This window comes from Onthophagus taurus, chromosome 6 (genome assembly GCF_036711975.1).
Source record: "Onthophagus taurus isolate NC chromosome 6, IU_Otau_3.0, whole genome shotgun sequence".
Classification (NCBI taxonomy): Eukaryota; Metazoa; Arthropoda; class Insecta; order Coleoptera; family Scarabaeidae; genus Onthophagus; species Onthophagus taurus.
The window spans coordinates 28,798,501-28,817,274 of record NC_091971.1 but is presented as its reverse complement, the minus strand read 5'-3'; the positions used below and the strand labels follow the sequence as shown (position 1 = coordinate 28,817,274).

At 32.4% G+C, this 18,774-nt stretch overlaps 1 protein-coding gene across 1 annotated transcript; it reads left to right on the top strand.

Annotated features, from left to right (window-relative positions):
- Positions 1-18,767, top strand: LOC111419696 (ribosomal silencing factor RsfS-like protein, 312). Its single transcript, XM_023052554.2, has 3 exons — positions 1-326; positions 374-634; positions 18,540-18,767. Exons 1-3 carry the CDS (start codon positions 47-49, stop codon positions 18,707-18,709), a joined length of 711 nt encoding a protein of 236 aa, XP_022908322.2. The 5' UTR covers positions 1-46; the 3' UTR covers positions 18,710-18,767.
- The last annotated feature ends 7 nt before the right edge of the window (positions 18,768-18,774 follow it).

The window sequence follows — 18,774 nt, the reverse complement described above, 5'->3', positions numbered from 1 at the left end:
TTTTAACATAACCTCACTAATTAAACTTTATATTTTAAGGTTATAAATGTTGGCTAACAAATATTTTAGAAGTTACTCCCTTTTAAAACAATGTTTATGCGGAATGGTACACAAAAATGTATTAAAAAATAAATTCTCCACCAAAAAAGATAAGGAAGACACAAACATTGATGATTTACTCGGCGAAATTGGTTCCAAATATAAAGTTTTTAAAGATACCGATTCTAAAGAAATAAAAGATGTTTATGAGAATAAATTTAAATATACCGACTTATTAGAACTTGAAAAAGAAAGCGTTGATCCCTTATTTGGTTTAAATTTACAACGTAAGTTAATTTTTTGTTAAAACAAATTTTTTATCGAGTTTATTTAGGTGGTCTAAATGGTGTTTTTGAAATTGAAGACTTAGTAGATGTTTTAAAACGCGAAAATGCTGAAGATATATTTGTGGCTTCCGTTCCGGAACATCTACAATATGTAAATTATATGGTTATTGTCACTGGAAAATCGTTTCGGCATATGAAAGCAATCGCTCAATTTGTGAGAAGAGTTTTTAAAAATAAAAGAGGCCAAGATGATGTTGTACCTAGATTAGAAGGAGAAAATTCTAAAGAGTGGATGGCTTTAGATTTAGGTTGATAAGAATTCTATGGGTATAATTCAAGAATCATGTGTCTTAAAAATCAATCATTTTTTTAATCACTCAAGTAAGTCGTTACAAATAAAAAAAGTGCAGAAATGTGTAAAACTTACCGAAAAATCACTTTAAAGTTTCGACGTGACATCACTTTTTGTGACGTCATTGATCATGGTAACCATATACAGGGTGGTTCAGTTTTTAATTGAGAAACTTTACTAGGATAATAATAATAATAAACATATTTATTAACTCAGAGAAAACTACAATAATAAAAATAAAACTAAATATTATAACATTGGCAACAATAATATAAATTAAAAGGAATTACAGAATAAATTCTGAGCCAAAAAGGATCGAGTCAGTCTTACCATTAAGTAACACTGTTTTTCATCGATTCTTTTTAACGAGAGAAAAACAAATAGCAAATGTGTAATGGATAAAAAAAAATCAAATGGAATACAAGGCCAAAAACTAGGTATTATTTGAAAAGAAAAAACAAAAGAATAGTTGTTTATGACAACTATTCCCCGACAAAATATTTGAAAAGGTCAATCCGCTGCCGTTTATGATAAGTTGGTCCCTCTTGGGGTTTCATATAGGGTATTTAATTTTGTTTCATTAAAAACCATAAAATAATTTGCTTAACAACTAACTTTATTGATAGCTAAAATAATACTACTTGCAATATTAATTATTACACTATTCAAACGGTTCACTGCGCGTGCTCATCAATTAGGCAATCAGTCAACGACCAAAAATGCTTACTCCACGAGCAGCACAGTTCATCGTCTTTTACTTAATGCTACTTATGCTATTTTTTATAATTTACACTTATTTCTAATTATAATTTTATTTATTCCACTACATCTCCCTTATTGTTAAAGAAAATTTAAACATCTTAATGTTTTAAATTTTCATGTTAAATTTTATTTATTCCATTACATTTCTATAACAATTAAATCTTAAATTCTATAATCTATTATAATTAAATTTACATAACACTACACGTAACAGTCTCTTTTTTATGCACTGTATTTTTTCACTCTGTTTTTATGCACAGTTACTAATTTATTGTTAATTTTTATAATTATGTTAGGGGATTCATCTTTAATTACATTATATAGACCCTTATAAATAGCTTCTAGTTTATTGTTAGTTTCGCTTTTTAATAATACTTTATCATTAAACTTAAAGTTAATTTCCTTACAATTTTTATCTAACCTACATTTTCTCTTATTTTTAGATTCAATTAGATTCGTCCTAGCATCGTCTAATGCAGATTTCAATCTAAATCTCAATTCATGGTTATAATCGTCAAAATTATACAGGGTGTATCTGAATGACTGCAACAAACTTCAAGGGGTGATTCTTTAGTGAATTTTAAGGGTACTTTGATATATGAACCATGGGCGACTTCGGCTCCGCTAAGGAGCTACACCCCTCCAAAAATGGCGGAAAATTTTGGTTTAATTTGTTTTTCTCAAAAACCATAAACGCTAAGAAAATGAAATTTGGGGAATATGTTTAACTCATAATAGGGCATGTTTTGACCCTACTTGTACTTTCAACCTACCCTTATAAACTACTAAACGTTACCACCCCCTTCACATTTTTGCTAATATTTTTTTTATGCAGATGATAAATACATTAAAAAAATTTTATCTAGGTAAATGAAAGTATCCTAAAACTTTTTTGTCTCTGTAAAATTTTTCCAAAAACGACTAATTTTTGAGAAAAAAAGTAATAAAGTAAACACTGCACGTTAAACATGGGGTTGTCGATCAAAAGTTGGAATGAATTTTTAATGAAAAAATCTTAGTAGGCTTTGGAAAGTTTGTCAGAAATATTTTTGACGTTTAAATGTCAGTGTTTTTCTTACTATTATTATTGTTTTTCAAATTAATTTTTAAATAAAGTTCTATCGCATTTACGCTCGTTCACTCGACATTTCAAAATTTTAAATAAAACAATAATAATAGTACGAAAACCACTGACATTTAAACGTCAAAAATATTTCTGACAAAGATTGCAAAGCCTACTAAGATTTTTTCATTATAAATTCATTCCAACTTTCGATTAACAACCCTACAGCTTAACAGTTAGTGTTTGCTTAATTATTTTTTTTCTCAGAAATTATTAAATTTTCGAAGAACATCAAAGAGACAAAAAAGTTTTAGAATAGTTTTATCTATTTAACTGAAATTTTTCCAACGTATTTATCATCTTCATAAAAAAATCTAGGCATAAATTGAACGGGGGTGGTTACGTTTAGTAGTTTAGAAGGGTAGGTTGAAAGTACAAATAGGGTCAAAACGTGCCCTATTATGAGTTAAACATATTTCCCAAATTTCATTTTCCTAGCGTTTATGGTTTTTGAGAAAAAACAATTAAACCAAAATTTTCCGCCATTTTTGGAGGGGTGTAGCTCCTTAGGGGAGCCGAAGTCGCCCATGGTTCATATATGAAAGTACCCTTAAAATTCACTAAAGAATCAGCCCTTGAAATTTGTTGCAGTCATTCAGATACACCCTGTATACTGGCTGATTGTTATTAAGCAAACTAGTTGGCAATTTACATGTTTTTCCAAATACTAATTCAAATGGTGTGTATTTTGTTTCTGAATGCACGGTGTTATTAAAAGCAAATGCCCAAAACGGTACCCATGCAAGTATCTTGAAATTTGGAAGTTTGAATTCGCAAATATGCGCCTAAGCTTTTATGTGTGTTTTCCAAAGATCCCAAAGTTTCATGATGATAAGCACATGAATATAATTGTTTTATACCTAAAACCTTTGCTGATTCTTTAAAAACACTTGCTAAAAATTCAGTACCTTGATCCGTAACAATTTCCTGTGGAATACTGTACTGTAATATGAAATTTTGAACAAAAGATTTTGCTACAGTTTCGGCTTCTTTGCTTTTAATAGGATATGCTCCTAGGAGTTTAGTAAGTTCACATTGAACGGTTAAAATGTACGTGTTATCTTCATTATCTTGATTCAAAGGACCTACCAAATCTAAGAAAATTTTTTCAAAGGCTGATGATGCGGTGGTGGTGAGTGTTAACGGTTCTTTATGAGATCTTGAGTGTTTGTACCGTTGACACTCATCACATTTATTTACGAAACTCGTTACATCATGTTTTAACTTATTCCACTTATTTGATTGATACCAGCGTGACAACTTGACAGCCTGTTTAGGGCTGAAATTGATCGACAACTTAAATTTATATAAATTATTTGATGCCTTTTATCATATAAAATTTTATTATAATTAATTATATCCACATCATTATAGTTATAGTTCACTAATTCATTATTGTTCAAATTTCTTAATTCGACTGAACCTATTGGCCGCTTTAGCAATTCAACAATTCCTGGATGGCCGGTCCATTTATCAATATCATTGCCAGAGCTTACCACAGATTCAGAGTTTCTTAATTTTTGCTATGCACGTGTCGTTACAAAAACATCGTGTGACATATTTTTTTAGATCTGTAGAGTCAAGAGTAATTCTTGATAACGCGTCCGCTACGGAATTCTCTTTTCCCTTTATATAGTGCACAGAAAAATCAAATTCCTCTAACACTAACCTAAATTTAGTCAATCTCGAAGAAGGATTCGTCATGCTGAATAAATATATCAATGGTTTATGATCGGTGAATATTTCAAATTTTCTACCGTACAAATATGGTCTAAAGTGCTTTACGTACCACACAATTGCCAAAAGTTCTTTCTCAATGACTGGATAATTAATTTCTGCTTTATTCAATGACCTACTAGCATATGCAACAGGTTTATCATCAGAATTTGAGAGTACTGCGCCAATTGCATAACCAGAAGCATCAGTTCTAAGAATAAACTTATTACTTTCTGAAAAATTAGGATATTGTAAAACCGGTGGGTTTATTACAGAATTTTTTAGAATTTCAAACGATTTTTGGCAAGTGTCATCCCATCGAAACTGTACAGACTTCCAGCATAATTTATTCAACGGATATGCGATTTCAGCAAAATTTTCAATGAACCTACGGTAATAGTTTACGAATGCTACAAAACGCTTACATTCGTCGTCATTTTTCGGTAATGGGTAATTTTTTATTGCATTTATTTTAGCAGGATCTGGTGAAATTCCGTCTGCAGAAATAATAAGACCTAAATGTAACATTTTTTTTTCTAAAAATTGACATTTGACTGGATTTAATTTTAAATTTACTGTTCTAAGCCTATTGAGTACTTTTATTAAATATTTGTTATGATTTTGTAAACTATTTCCGAACACTATAAGATCATCCATATAAACAAAACATCGAATCATAGTTTAAACCTGACATCGCAATGGTCATAACCCGTGAAAATGAACTAGGGCTAGTTTTTAATCCCATTGGTAGCCTAGTCATTTGAAACTGACCGTTGTTGGTAGTGAAAGCTGTACAATTTCGACTGGATGGTTCCAATTCTACTTGGTAATATCCTTGAGAAAAATCTAAATGGGTAAAATATAACGGGCCTGATAAGGAGTAAAAAATTTCAGTAATATTAGGTAACGGAAATCTGTCATCCTCAATATTTTTATTTAGCAACCTATAGTCGATAACAATTCGCCATTGTTTGTTTCCCTGACTATCATTTTTCTTAGGAACTATTAGCAATGGTGAGGACCAACTTGACTTTGTTTCTTCAATTATTCCGTCATTTAACAATTTATTTATTTGAGAGTCAATTTCGGTTTTTTGCGCTTGAGGTAACCGATAAGGTTTGACATAAACTGGATGTGCGTCTTTTTTTAATTTAATAGTTTCTTTAATAATATTCGTAACACTCAAAGGATCATCTTTTAATAAGAAAACATCTGCATACTTAGCACAGATTTTATGAATTGCGTCTACCTCTTCTTTGTTTAAATGTTTTACATCAAGTAAATCTAAAAGTTTATTTACTCTATTTAAATTTATATTAGTGTTTTCAAAATTTAGCAATTCGAATTTTGATAAACATACATTTGAAGGTCTAAAATTTTTAATTTTAACTTCCCTCTCGTTAGTATTTAAAATTCTAACTGGGACCTTATTCAAATCTGGTCGAACAATGATTCCTGCAGTGAAGACACCTTCAGATATCTCACTCGGCAAAATCACACAGTCTCCAGAAGACTCTGTCGAGAAATACTTTATAACTTCGCAACGTGGTGGTATAGTTACAAAACTGTCAATTTTTGATTCTAAGTTGATCATAATTTTTCAAGAATTAATCCAAAATGAAAATGAAAATTTTTCGTAATCTATGGTTGCACGATATTTTTCAAAAAAATCTGATCCTATGATGCCATTCACACCACAATCAAAATCATTCATAACAACAAATTCATGAGTAATATTATAATTATAAATGTTTAAAGGAATGTTTACTAAACCCATTGACTTTATTGAACCTGCAATTCCTCTTATATGTATTTGTTTAGTGGTATCAATTATTTCATTTTTGTGTAAAAATTTTGAAAAAATTACACTTATGTTGCACCCGTATCCAAAAGAAATAATAGATCATCCGTACCGTATCTCATTCGCACATAATTCATACCATTCATACTACATATTACTTCATCTATAGAGTTATTCACGAAAAAACCGCTGTTCGTTTATGTTATTGGCTGTATTTTTATTGGTAACCTCAGGAATTCCCATCGCGTCAGATTCTGCAAAATACGCATGATTTCTACGAAAAGAACGTGAAATTACTCTATGACCTCGAAAGTTACCGCGACTGCGATATGATCTTCTCTGACTACCACGATCGTTATTTCTAAATTCAGCATAATTATCTCGGTTGTTATTGTGGCTATTGAAATTATTAAATCCGCGATTATTGTTATGAGCAACAAAATTATTATTTCCTCGATTGTTTCGGTTATACCCGTTAAATGGTCTAGAATTCCGAAAATTTGTTCTTCTGATTTGATTACCCCTACCATTCATTTGAAAACAGTAGATGACGAGGGTTTATTTATTTCCTCATCTAATGCAACGTTAATTGCATCTTTTATGGTTTTACAATTTCGTGCTTTAAGGATTGTTCTTAATTCATGATTTTTCAACCCGTTACAAAACGAATTTATCGCGAGTTTTTCATTAACAATGCTTAACGAACTTAGTAAATTTTCATCATCACCCGCTTGTGCCAAAGTTAAATCAGTAAGTAACTGTTCAATGTCCCTACCAAAATCATCAACTGTTTTACTCTGTTGCCGGGAATTATGGAGTTGATTGGACAGAGTAGTGGCAGATTTTCGAGTTGTAAAATTTTCTCTTATATCTCTTACAAGCGTTTCAACGGTATCATACTTTTTATTTAACCTTACTTTAGCATTGCCAGATAGTCTGGTTTTTAAAACATAATTAATTAAAAGTTTTTTACCATCTGCATTTAACAATTCAGAATATAATTCAATTGAATCCATTAATTGTTTTGTAGTTTCCTCTTTTCCATCCATTAATGGAAGTAAACTACCTGCTGTTTTTAGATCAAAAGTTTCCCCCATACTTATTTCTAAAGCTTCACTATTTATAGTTAACCTATCATCTAAAATACCCTGAATTTCTAGAACTATATTATAACTATAATATTAAATGTCTTCAATTTTATCAACATTTGATGTATCCCTCTTTAATTCTATATTTAATGATTCTAACCTAACTCTAAATTTATTTAATTCATTCAAACGTTTTTGAGTGGATTCTAAATTTTTTCTTCTTTCTTTATTATACTTTAAAATATTAGCTTTAAATGATTTAATTTCTACCAGCAATAATTGTAATTCTTCTATGATTGTCATAATATTATGAAGTTTTTTACTCACACTATAAATCACATTTTATTTATCGTCACACCGGCCACTTCCGATATTGAGCGAAAGTTCATGACTTGTCGCAACTTCTCGTCGGATTTTTCTTTCCATATTCCTATTACACTTTTTCCATATGATGTATCCCAATGCGCAGATTACAACGAAAACCAGAAATGCCATACCAACTTCCCATAATGTAAAAATAGTTCCAGTAGTTGCTGTAGTTCCACCACTGTTTCCCGCTTGCGATATTATGATTTCTTTCTCTTCCTTAGATTGATTGGTTCCGATAATTACGTTTTCATAAATTTTCGATTTTCTTTCAAACGGCTGGCAGGATCGCCATGTGATAACTTGGTCCCTTTTGGGGTTTCATATAGGGTATTTAATTTTGTTTCATTAAAAACCATAAAATAATTTGCTTAACAACAAACTTTATTGATAGCTAAAATAATACTACTTGCAATATTAATTATTACACTATTCAAACGGTTCACTGTGCGTGCCCATCAATTAGGCAATCGGTCAACGACCAAGAATGCTTACTCCACGAGCCGCACAGTTCATCGTCTTTTACTTAATGCTACTTATGCTATTTTTTATAATTTACACTTATTTCTAATTATAATTTTATTTATTCCACTACACGTCACCTGCCGAGCCAGCAAGTGCTCCTTAAGTTTACGCCTGAAACGCTGCTCACTCCCCAACTTAATTTCATATGGAATTGAATTATAAACACTAGACACAACATAAGAGTAGGATCTTTTAAAAATTTCTAAACAATGTTTAGGTATCGTTAAAGTATGCCTGTGTCTAATGTTTAGGTTGTGGACGTCGGTTCTAAACGTAATTTTATTATAAAGATAAGGTGGAGATTTATGCATAATAATTTTATGAAATAAACATGCAGAATGTAACTCCCTACGACGCGACATACTCAACCAACCAATCCACCCCAAAGTATGCGATATTCTGTCATACCTTCTTATGTCAAATATGAAACGAAAACACGCATTTTGAACCCGCTGAATTCAGCTCTGTGAACTTGGAACCCGAGTTTACGATATTTTGGCTTTATTAGTACCACTCGATAGAGAATCGTTTGTACTCGTTTGTACCACCTTTAATTTGGTTTGTACCTCAGGACCTAAAAAGATAAAAAAGTGTTGAAAAATTGCCGTAAGCCCACTTTTTGATGTTCCAATTTTATTTAATACCATTCGATAGAGAATCGTTTGTACCCGTTTGTACCACTTTCGATTTCGTTTGTACCTCAACCGGTTCCAAAATACAGCGATTTTTTGATTTTTCAGAATACCGCTGAAAGTGTGTATCTCTGTTATTAATAGAGATATCGCAAAACGGTCGATGGAATTCGATAGAGAATCGTTTGTACCACTTTGGTTTTCGTTTGTACCTCAACCGATTCCAAAATACAGCGATTTTTTGATTCTTCAGAATATCGCAGAAACTGTGTATCTTCGTTATTAGTAGAGATATCGCAAAAGGGTCGATGTGCTTCGAGAGTGAATCGGTTGTACTTCTTTGCACCGCTTTCGTTTTTGGTATTTTTTTTCTCCTACACATTGCGTAACCTACAACTAACGACGAGGACGTGGCAGGATTCTAGTTCTATTTTTCTTTATTTATTTTTTTTATGTCACATAATACATTGTACAAAATTTATCGTAGCCAATCTCCCGAATAGTACCTGTAAATTCAGGACGATATTTCAATTCACGCACTGATTGAAAAAGGTCGATGCCTCTACAAAGTCCTAATTCCCGGTCAGTTTCTGTTTGCTTTACCTTACGTAAAACATTTTCGTTGTACAAATGCGCGGGAACTTTATCTTCAAAATCCATAAGTTCATTGGCTTTCTGTCTACACCAAGCATCGGTTGACTGAGCAGTAACCTCTTTTATTACTCATTGTCTGAGTACACCTCGTAATTGACGCTTTCTTTTATGCTCAATATTTTTTTTATCACTTGTTGAAATTTGCAGCGTGATATGGTCATCTGTTGGTTTGTCTGGCGCGTACAAATTAATTCCTACACCACATTCGATACATAAACCTTTAATCCATAACCATGGTTCTCCTGGATTTAAGTTAACTTTTGGATTTTTGAAAGCATAGCAACATGGCAGCCGATGTTCTTGCCACAATTGTTTTTGCATTACATCGGTCCAGCCTTGTCTTAATACACTATACGCCCAACCCTTATAAATTCTACTAACAGGTCGAATACTGTTCCAATCGTCACCTGAAATAGTAATTGTCGCCCTAAGAAGCACTAACGCGTCTCGGGATATATTCATCGACAAATTTGAACCACCGGTACTATTCATTTCGGAATTTGCTATATCGGGAGTTGATGTATTGGCTTTTTGATTAACATTATGAAATTTTCTGCCTCATTCCAAACATTATATGCTAATGATTTTAATTTTCCGGCCGCATCAAAAATCATTAGCTCTTTTATCGAATTAAAAAACATTTCAACAAAAAATTTAGCTACACGCGGCATTTTTAAACTTCTTCCGACACTCGAAACCCAAAATTAATCAACAAAGCGTTTAAGCAAACAGTATAATAAAAAAAAGCCGAGAGTGGAATAAAAAATACGAGAGTAGAATAAAAAGAATAATATCCAGATAACAAACAAGCCTGTTGTTTGCACAGAAGTATTAAAAATACGATCTATCATAGCACATCTAAGAATTAACCTTAATAACGTTTCACAGTGAAGATTATCGACGGAGGTGATATAATGACGAATGTGACAAAAAGTGAAAAGCAAAGCGAAAATAGCTGGTAGTATGTTGTCTTGTGTACAAACACGTGTTTGTGTGGATAAGTCTAGTCGATATGTTACAGTCAAAGTAATGAATCCAGATATTATATATACTATCCAGCCATTATTTATAATGTCTACTCAATTTAGACAAAGTGATAAAGACACAGAATTAATCACATTAACTGGCAATTTTATATAATATCTTCGAAGAATTGGATAAAGTAGTAAAACAAGTCGGTATATATGTTATACTATTATTTAAATAGTAATACAAAGTAAATTTAAAGCTCACTAGCCATAAAACAAAATAATAAAAAAGAACAGAGAATAATACAAGTATTTGGTATCACTCTATAAAGACGAAAAAAATAAAATATTTAAATTCAACTGACATGAATTATGTAACTACAATAATAATATTTAAAAACAACTGAGTAATTATTATTTATTCTTACAAGTAAGGCTCTTGTGACATTTTGAGTTACACATGAGGCTTGACTTTTTACATTTACACCTATTAGATACGCATTCTCCAGTACAGTTACAATGCTGAAATCCTTGGCCGCCAAGATGTGACTCTTTTTCGTGTTGGGGAACGATATCAATTGTAAAAAACGTTTCTTTGCAGACAGTGAACTGATTTCTTGCGTAAAGTTGATTTAGAATCCCATGCTTAGTTCCTAATTTATACATTCCTTCTGTCTCCTGAGAAATTACATATAACAGCCATAATGTTTCTATCATCGGCTTTGGCGCGATCTACATCAGGAATTTTTACCACTACATTATCACCCGTACTAGCAGCAGGATATTTTACCGAAGATAGAGCTAACATTTTATCTGCTTGCTTCTTCAGTGATTGTCCAACTAATTTTCTGATGTCTCTAATATCTTGTTTCTTTTTATCCAGTGCAATTACTAATTCTTCATCACTTTGCGTTATATTTGAGAGACTTGTAGTATCTTGGTTGTCGGTCTCCTTATTAGGTTTTCCTGTTAGCTTATCTACAATTTCATTTTGCAAATCAGCGTTTGTATTATAGTATCGCTTTCGATTTCTTCCTCTTCATTAATCTCAGGGTCGGTAATATTGGACTCGGCTTCCCTCTCCTTATGCAACTGGTTTTCGTCTTCATTTAATATAGATTCTAGCTCTTCTTCTGTTGATAGTTCAACTAGCACCTCTTTAGGAAGACTATTTAATCCGACTTTAGCTGATGTACTAAATGTGTCAGTGTTTAGCTGATGTACTGAGGTAACATGTCAGTTGGATTGTATTTATTACTTTGGCTAATTTTGAACAGCTGTTATGAATAATGTCCGGATAAAGTGATTAATTTATCACATTGTTTAGACAATTTCGTTATTATATATAATGACCAGTCATTATGTATAATAGCAATTTAATCACAATGACTGTAACAGATATAAATCATCAAAACATTAAATGGTGCATACCAGGCCACACCGGTTAGAGTTGAGAACGGTTACGACCCAAACGTCAATTTAGTCTTATGTTCTTGAAAAGTATGGGAACTACCGAAACCGAGACCCGGGGCTTCCCCTAATATTAAAAAAAAAGCTGTATTTGGAAACTGTTGGGGCATAAACGAAATCGAAGGCGGTACAAACGATTCTCTATCGAATTCCATCGACCGTTTTGCGATACTTGTATTAATAACGGAGATACACACTTTCAGCGATATTCTGAAGAATCAAAAAATCGCTGTATTTTGGAATCGGTTGAGGTACAAACAAAAATAAAAGTGGTACAAACGGGTACAAACGATTCTCTATCGAATTCCATCGACCAATTTCCGATATCTCTATTAATAACGGAGATACACACTTTCAGTGATATACTGAAAAATCAAAAAGTCGCTGTATGTTGGAACCGGTTGAGGTACAAACGAAATCTAAAATGGTACAAATGGGTACAAAAGATTCTCTATCGAATTCCATCGACCATTTTGCGATATCTCTATTAACCCATTTAGTCCCACTGGTGTAAAAACGCACTAGCGTTTTTAAAATTATTTTACAGCCATACATTTCCAAATTTAAAGGTGTTAGCTGTTTGTACGATAACAGTATAAGGTTGTTAGGCTATACATATCAAAATATTTCATAATTCTTGCTATTTAAACCATATTTACATCAATTCTTTTCTATTGAACATTTCTGTTCAAAATATACAATGAAAATAAAACTATTTTTAGTGCATAAAATTCTTCAAAATTTTTTCATTTGCAAGTTTTTAGTGCATACTTTCCTCATATATATCTTGAAACGCGAAATAAAAATATGGATTCTGAAAATACGACTTGAAACATTAATGGTGCAAAAACGCACCATTGGGACGATGTATGAAGAGATATAAGGATTGCATCATCTTTCGTATTATTTGAAACCAGTTTAGACGCGTCTGTTAGGTGAATTTCCGAACGAATTTAGTCATTTATGGAATACTGCGTTGAGAGTGTGTTTTTGTGCAAAATGTCTCGGTTTCTCACAAAAAGGGAATTAGATGCTTCTCTAGAAGAAATTGTTAATGAACTGGAAATAGAGAGAAAGGGACGTAATTCTTATATTATTTTGTTGTGGTTTAAAATTTATTTTTATTCGATATTGACTTTAGCCGTCGTGGATGCTGTTTATATTCCTCCTCCGGTTGACTACCTAACAGATGAGGAGTGCATAGACGACGAAAATTTAACGTCTACGAATTGTCCTCAGGACAGACATCGCCGGTACTTACGAGATACAAGTACCCAATGCAGACGAATACAATTCCTCAGACAATGAGTTCCTCGCGGTGAAACAACGCCGTCTTATGAAGGAAAAAGAAAATAGATTTGATATAAAATGGAAAAAAAGTCAGAAATTGTCCGTTAGAAAACATAAAATGTATTTCAAAGAAGGAAAGGGGTTTTTTTGATACAGCTTATGATACCTGTTCAAAAATTTCTTTAGTACGATTGAATGATAACTCCGTTGTCACTGTAATTACTAACCATTTGAATGTGGAGCCAATACAATCAATTAAGAGGTACAACAGAAAGAAAAAAAAGGAAACACCTAGTTAATCAACCTTATGCGGTATCAGAATATAATAAATTCATGGGTGGTGTAGATTTACACGATAACGGAAAGCCAACTATAGAACAAGAGTATTAGGAAAGAAGTGGTGGTGGCCACTATTTATTAATTCATTGGATAGTGTCATAATAAACGCGTGGAAATTATACAATACATACTGTCAATAATACTAAAATGGCACAATTGGATTTTAAATCACATATTGCAGTTCGGCTAATGAAATATGAAAACGCAACACCTAATACTGAACGAAACACGAGGTCAAACAGAGAATTTGAATCTTCCAATGGCCATTTAATAAAGAATCACGACTCTAAAGCTCGTAGAAGATGTAAAATATGCCATAAACATACTATACATATGTGTAGTAAGTGTAATGTTCATTTACATGTAGAGTGTTTTACGGACTATCACAATAAATCGTTATACTGTTAATCCCATTGGTGCGTTTTTGCACCAATTTTAGTTTAAATATTTTTTATATTAAACTTTATACTAAAGTAGGTATTTGTTAGTATAATGTTGTATTAGTATTATTATTTATTTACGACTAATTTATTACTTAGTTAATAAATGATAATCAAAATTTTTGTATGCTGTTGTTCACTTATCTTACCAGTGGTGCATTTTTGCACCATCTCATATCTCAAAAACAATTTTTAGCTTCAAACACCTGTGTACATTTTTATACTCTTCATTCCATCTTATCTTAAGGAAAAGTATAAAAAAACAATTTTTTTAAACATAAAGCAACTTGGGACTAAATGGGTTAATAAGGGAGATACACACTTTCAGCGGTATTCTGAAAAATCAAAAAAACCGCTGTATTTTGGAATCGGTTGAGGTACAAACGAAAACAAAAGTAGTACAAACGGGTACAAACGATTCTCTATTGAATTCCATCGACCGTTTTGCGATATCTCTATTAATAACGGAGATACACACTTTCAGCGGTATTCTGAAAAATCAAAAAATCGCTGTAATTTGGAACCGGTTGAAGTACAAACGAATTCGAAAGTGGTACAAACGGGTACAAACGATTCTCTACCGAATGGTATTAATAAAATTAGAATATCAAAAAGTGGTGTTCCGGCAATTTTTCAAAATTTTTTTATCTCTTTAGGTCCTGAGGTACAAACGAAATTAAAGGTGGTACAAACGATTCTCTATCGAATGGTACTAATAAAACTAAAATATCGTAAAGTCTTGTTCCAGCTTCACAGAGCTGCTGAATTCGGCGAATATCATCAGCATCGATGCATGAATTGTAAAGCGCATCTCCAAAATTGAAAACAGAGAGCACTGGTGCTTCACATAAGTGAGCTCTAAGTCGGTGGTGTAGTATATGTCGATTGTTATAAAGCAGTTTCAAAGTGCAATATGCCGAGTTAACAAGCCTACTAATATGTTTTTTGAACCTCAGACGAGAGTCCATAATAACACCAAGATTGCGTGTTTCAGAGGAAATCGGTAGTCTAGCGCCTTACAGAACCAGATGAAAATTGTTTGACAAAGGTAAGTCATCCATCAATCTGCCACCGCTGGGCCCAAAAAAAATCACTGAGGATTTGGAAGGGTTAACCGTTAGACAGAGCTGAGAAGCATAAATTGATAAATTGTCCAAGTCAGTATTTATCCTATCCACTGCGATATTCAGTTCATCAGATTTAAAGCTATAATATATTTGAGTATCGTCAGCGTACATATGATAATCACAATATTTTAAACTGGAGCAAAGCTGAAATGTATAAATCAGGTACAATAAAGGCCCGAGAACAGAACCCTGAGGTACACCCGACACCACTCAAAAAATCTGAGTATGAACCATCATGGGTCACGCACTGAAATCGATTACAAAGATAAAATCTGAGCAAAGAGATGGCTGAATCAGATAACCCTATACAGAATGTCCCGAAACTCAACGTCATGAACTATGCTACTAAATAGCAGTCACAAATCGAACAACAAAAGTCGTTAGTTTTGCAAAAAAAAGTATTAGTTTGAGTTAAAGTATGAGTTAAGGTTGAAAGAATTTATGTCTATTAAATTTGACACACGATTTCTAAACAAAGGCCTGTTTAGTCAAGATTCCAAAATGGTATAAAACTTGCCAATTTTCTTTTCCTGAAAAATACTATTGCCTGTTTTTCTGCAAAAAACGCGTTATTTAAAAAATTCATACTTTCGTATGTTATTTGTATTTCCTCCAAAATGGTTTAACAACTTTGTTAGATGATGTGTCACTCAATATCTACAGAGAAATGTGGTTTCAACAAGATGGTTGCTCAGCTCATTATGCTTGTCCTGTACGGGATTGCATACAGAATACCCAGAAAAATGGATTGGGCGTCGTGGTTCGATTACGTGGCCTCTTCATTCTCTGGGTCTAAATCCACTTGATTTTCTTATTAGGATTGCATAAAAGAAACAGTGTATTAAAAACCGATTGAAAATCTTGCCGAACTGCGCCACAATATTGATACAGCAGGAGAAGAAATAAATGCAAAGAGATTTGCACAACAAGTAAAAAGATCTTTTCTGTGACGATGCAGAGTTTGTATTAGTACTTGTTATTTGTATTTGCTGACGGCAAATAATTTGATCATTTGCCTTAGTTTTAAGAAAATAATGCTATAAAATTAATAATAAATAAATTTGTTTGTTTAATTTTGTCTTTAGGTTAACCTTATTTGAAAGAATCTTTTTGCAAGACATAAGGGCAACCATCTTGTTGAAACCACATTTTGTAGTTCGTAGATATTGACTGGCACATCTTTTAACAAAGTTAAGAGAAAATAAAAAGTAAATACAGATAACATACAAAAGTATGAATTTTTTAAATAACGTGTTTTTCGCAGGAAAACAGGCAATAATATTTTTTATGACAACAAAAATGGCAAGTGTTGTACCATTTTGGAAACATGACTAAATAGGCCATCTTTTAAAATAACTTGCCAAGGGTGTTGTACTACTCCTTTTTTTAGAATTCGTGTATCAAACTTAATAGACATAAATTGTTTCAACCTTAACTCAATCAAACTAATATTTTTTTGCAAAACTAACGGCTTCTATTGTTTAATTTGTGAATTCTATAGTAGCATGGTTCATAAGGAATATATTATTAAAAAAATCACTATTAAATTGCGAACATTTCTGACGGGAACGATTTTTAATATTTTCAAAAATATGTCTTACCACCTAACTGAGAGACATGTAATTTTTTTCTTATCCTTGTTGACCTCTCATCCAGTACCCGCTACACGTTGAGTTTCGAAATACCTATATAATGTATATTTATTAATAATAATAATATTATAATACATTAATACAAATATCTAATATATTAAGTACACATTTTTCTTGCTTTTAATGAAGCAAGCAGTAATCGATAAATTACTTCATCAAAGTCGATCATTTCAAACTTTTCTCTTTCCACACTTAAGAAAGCTAGGTGACTTAGGCGATCTTGTCCCATCGTTGGTCGTAGATATATAAAAATTAATTTTAATTTGCTAAACGAACGTTCACAGCTGACAATTGATACTGAAATGGTAAGGAGTATTTGAAGCGCGATATTCAGGTTTGGAAAAACATCTTCTCCGTATAAGATTATAAAGGTAAAAAAGCTCTAATTGAAGTACTAAAAGTCTCGCTGTTTATTCACAAATTTATTTAACGAAAAAATACAAGAACTGGAAAAACACATACGAACACTTTAACGGTCCAACTACTTCTGTTGTGTTCTTCATGGACTCGTCCGAACATGTGGTCACGGTCATCGGTCGATGACGTGATCGTAGCGGCTACATAATGGAGTGTTAATTTCAATCTTCTTTCTACTGCCGGTTTAGCTGTCTTGAGAGACGTGCGGCTAAACCCGAATGTTTCTCGTGCTAGGTCTAGTGTTAGTTCTAGTTTTAAATGTTATTTAGCGTTAGATTGTAGTATATTTTTATTAAATTAAAAATAGAACTAACACTATATCTAGAACCAGAAACATTCAGGTTTAGCCGTGCGTCTCTTAAGACGGCTAAACCTGAATGTTTCTAATTTCGCTGGTGTTGACTCTGTTCATCGTGTAAACGTTGTATTTAGGTGTGAATGTTTTATAAAAAAACAACACAGTATCAAACGATGAAAGTAATCATCAGCCACTTCTAGAACAGATGTACAAAATTAGTCATTGAATGATACATTTTATAACATTAATATTTACTGTCTTAAAGTGTTACAAATGGAGAGTTGAAAAAGACGCGTAATATTGGTAAAGCAGTAATGGCGAGAATGAATTGTTAATTCCGAATTTAAGTTGATGATTTCATAAGATGCAATCGATTGGAGTAACATGGTACATAAATTATGGCCATTTTGGTAAATTGTACATCCATGCCCATTCTCATAAATATTTTTTGTATGTTTTTAGAAATCGAACTTAATTGATACTTTCTAGTTCTAGGTCGAGTGTTAATTCTAGCTTTACACTAGCACTATCACTAGAACTAACACAAGACCTAGGGTAGAATCATTCGGGTTTAGGCGTTCTGAGATACGTGGGGCTAACTCCGAATGTTTCTAGTTTTCGGTCTAGTGTTAGTTCTAGTTTTGCATTAGAACTAACACAAGACCTAGAACTAGAATCATTCAGGTTTAGCTGTCTTAAGAGACGCACGGCTAAACCCGAATGTTTCTGGTTCTAGGTCTAGTGTTAGTTCTAGTGACTGTGATTGGTAGCGCTAGTAAGCATAAGATATCACTATGTTGCATATTTTTATTGCATTAAAACTAGAACTAACACAAGACCTAGAACTAGAATCATTCGGATTTAGCCGCACGTCTCTCAAGACGGCTGTCAATCATTCGGGTTTAGCCGTCTTGAGAGACGTGCGGCTAAATCCGAATGATTCTAGTTCTAGGTCTTGTGTTAGTTCTAGTATAAACAGAGAGTCTGTTGACACACAGTCTATTGATACACGTCACATCGAAATTTTAAAGTGAATTTTCGGTATGTTTCACAGTTTCCGCAGTTTCTTTTTATTTATAACGAATTTTTTGGGTCATATCGATTAAAAAAAATCGTCGATTTTTAAGCCACATGATGATTTTTGAATTTTTCCACTCTTTGTTTGATTTTTATTGATTCATAAATAATTTTAGGTAATATAGCTTTGCATATTTTCTCACCTGAAGGAAGAACGAAATATGATTTAGATACTTTATGGGCTGTTGGGCCTCAATTCGATAAAGAAACAAATAGGGAAGATCCGTTAGCTAAAATTTTAGAGAAACACTCGTTTTATCTCAATGATTTAGTACCAGCTCGCTAAATAAGAAAATTTTTTATTAAAAACTTGTAAATGCGTTATCAATAAAGTATTAATTTTCTATTGTT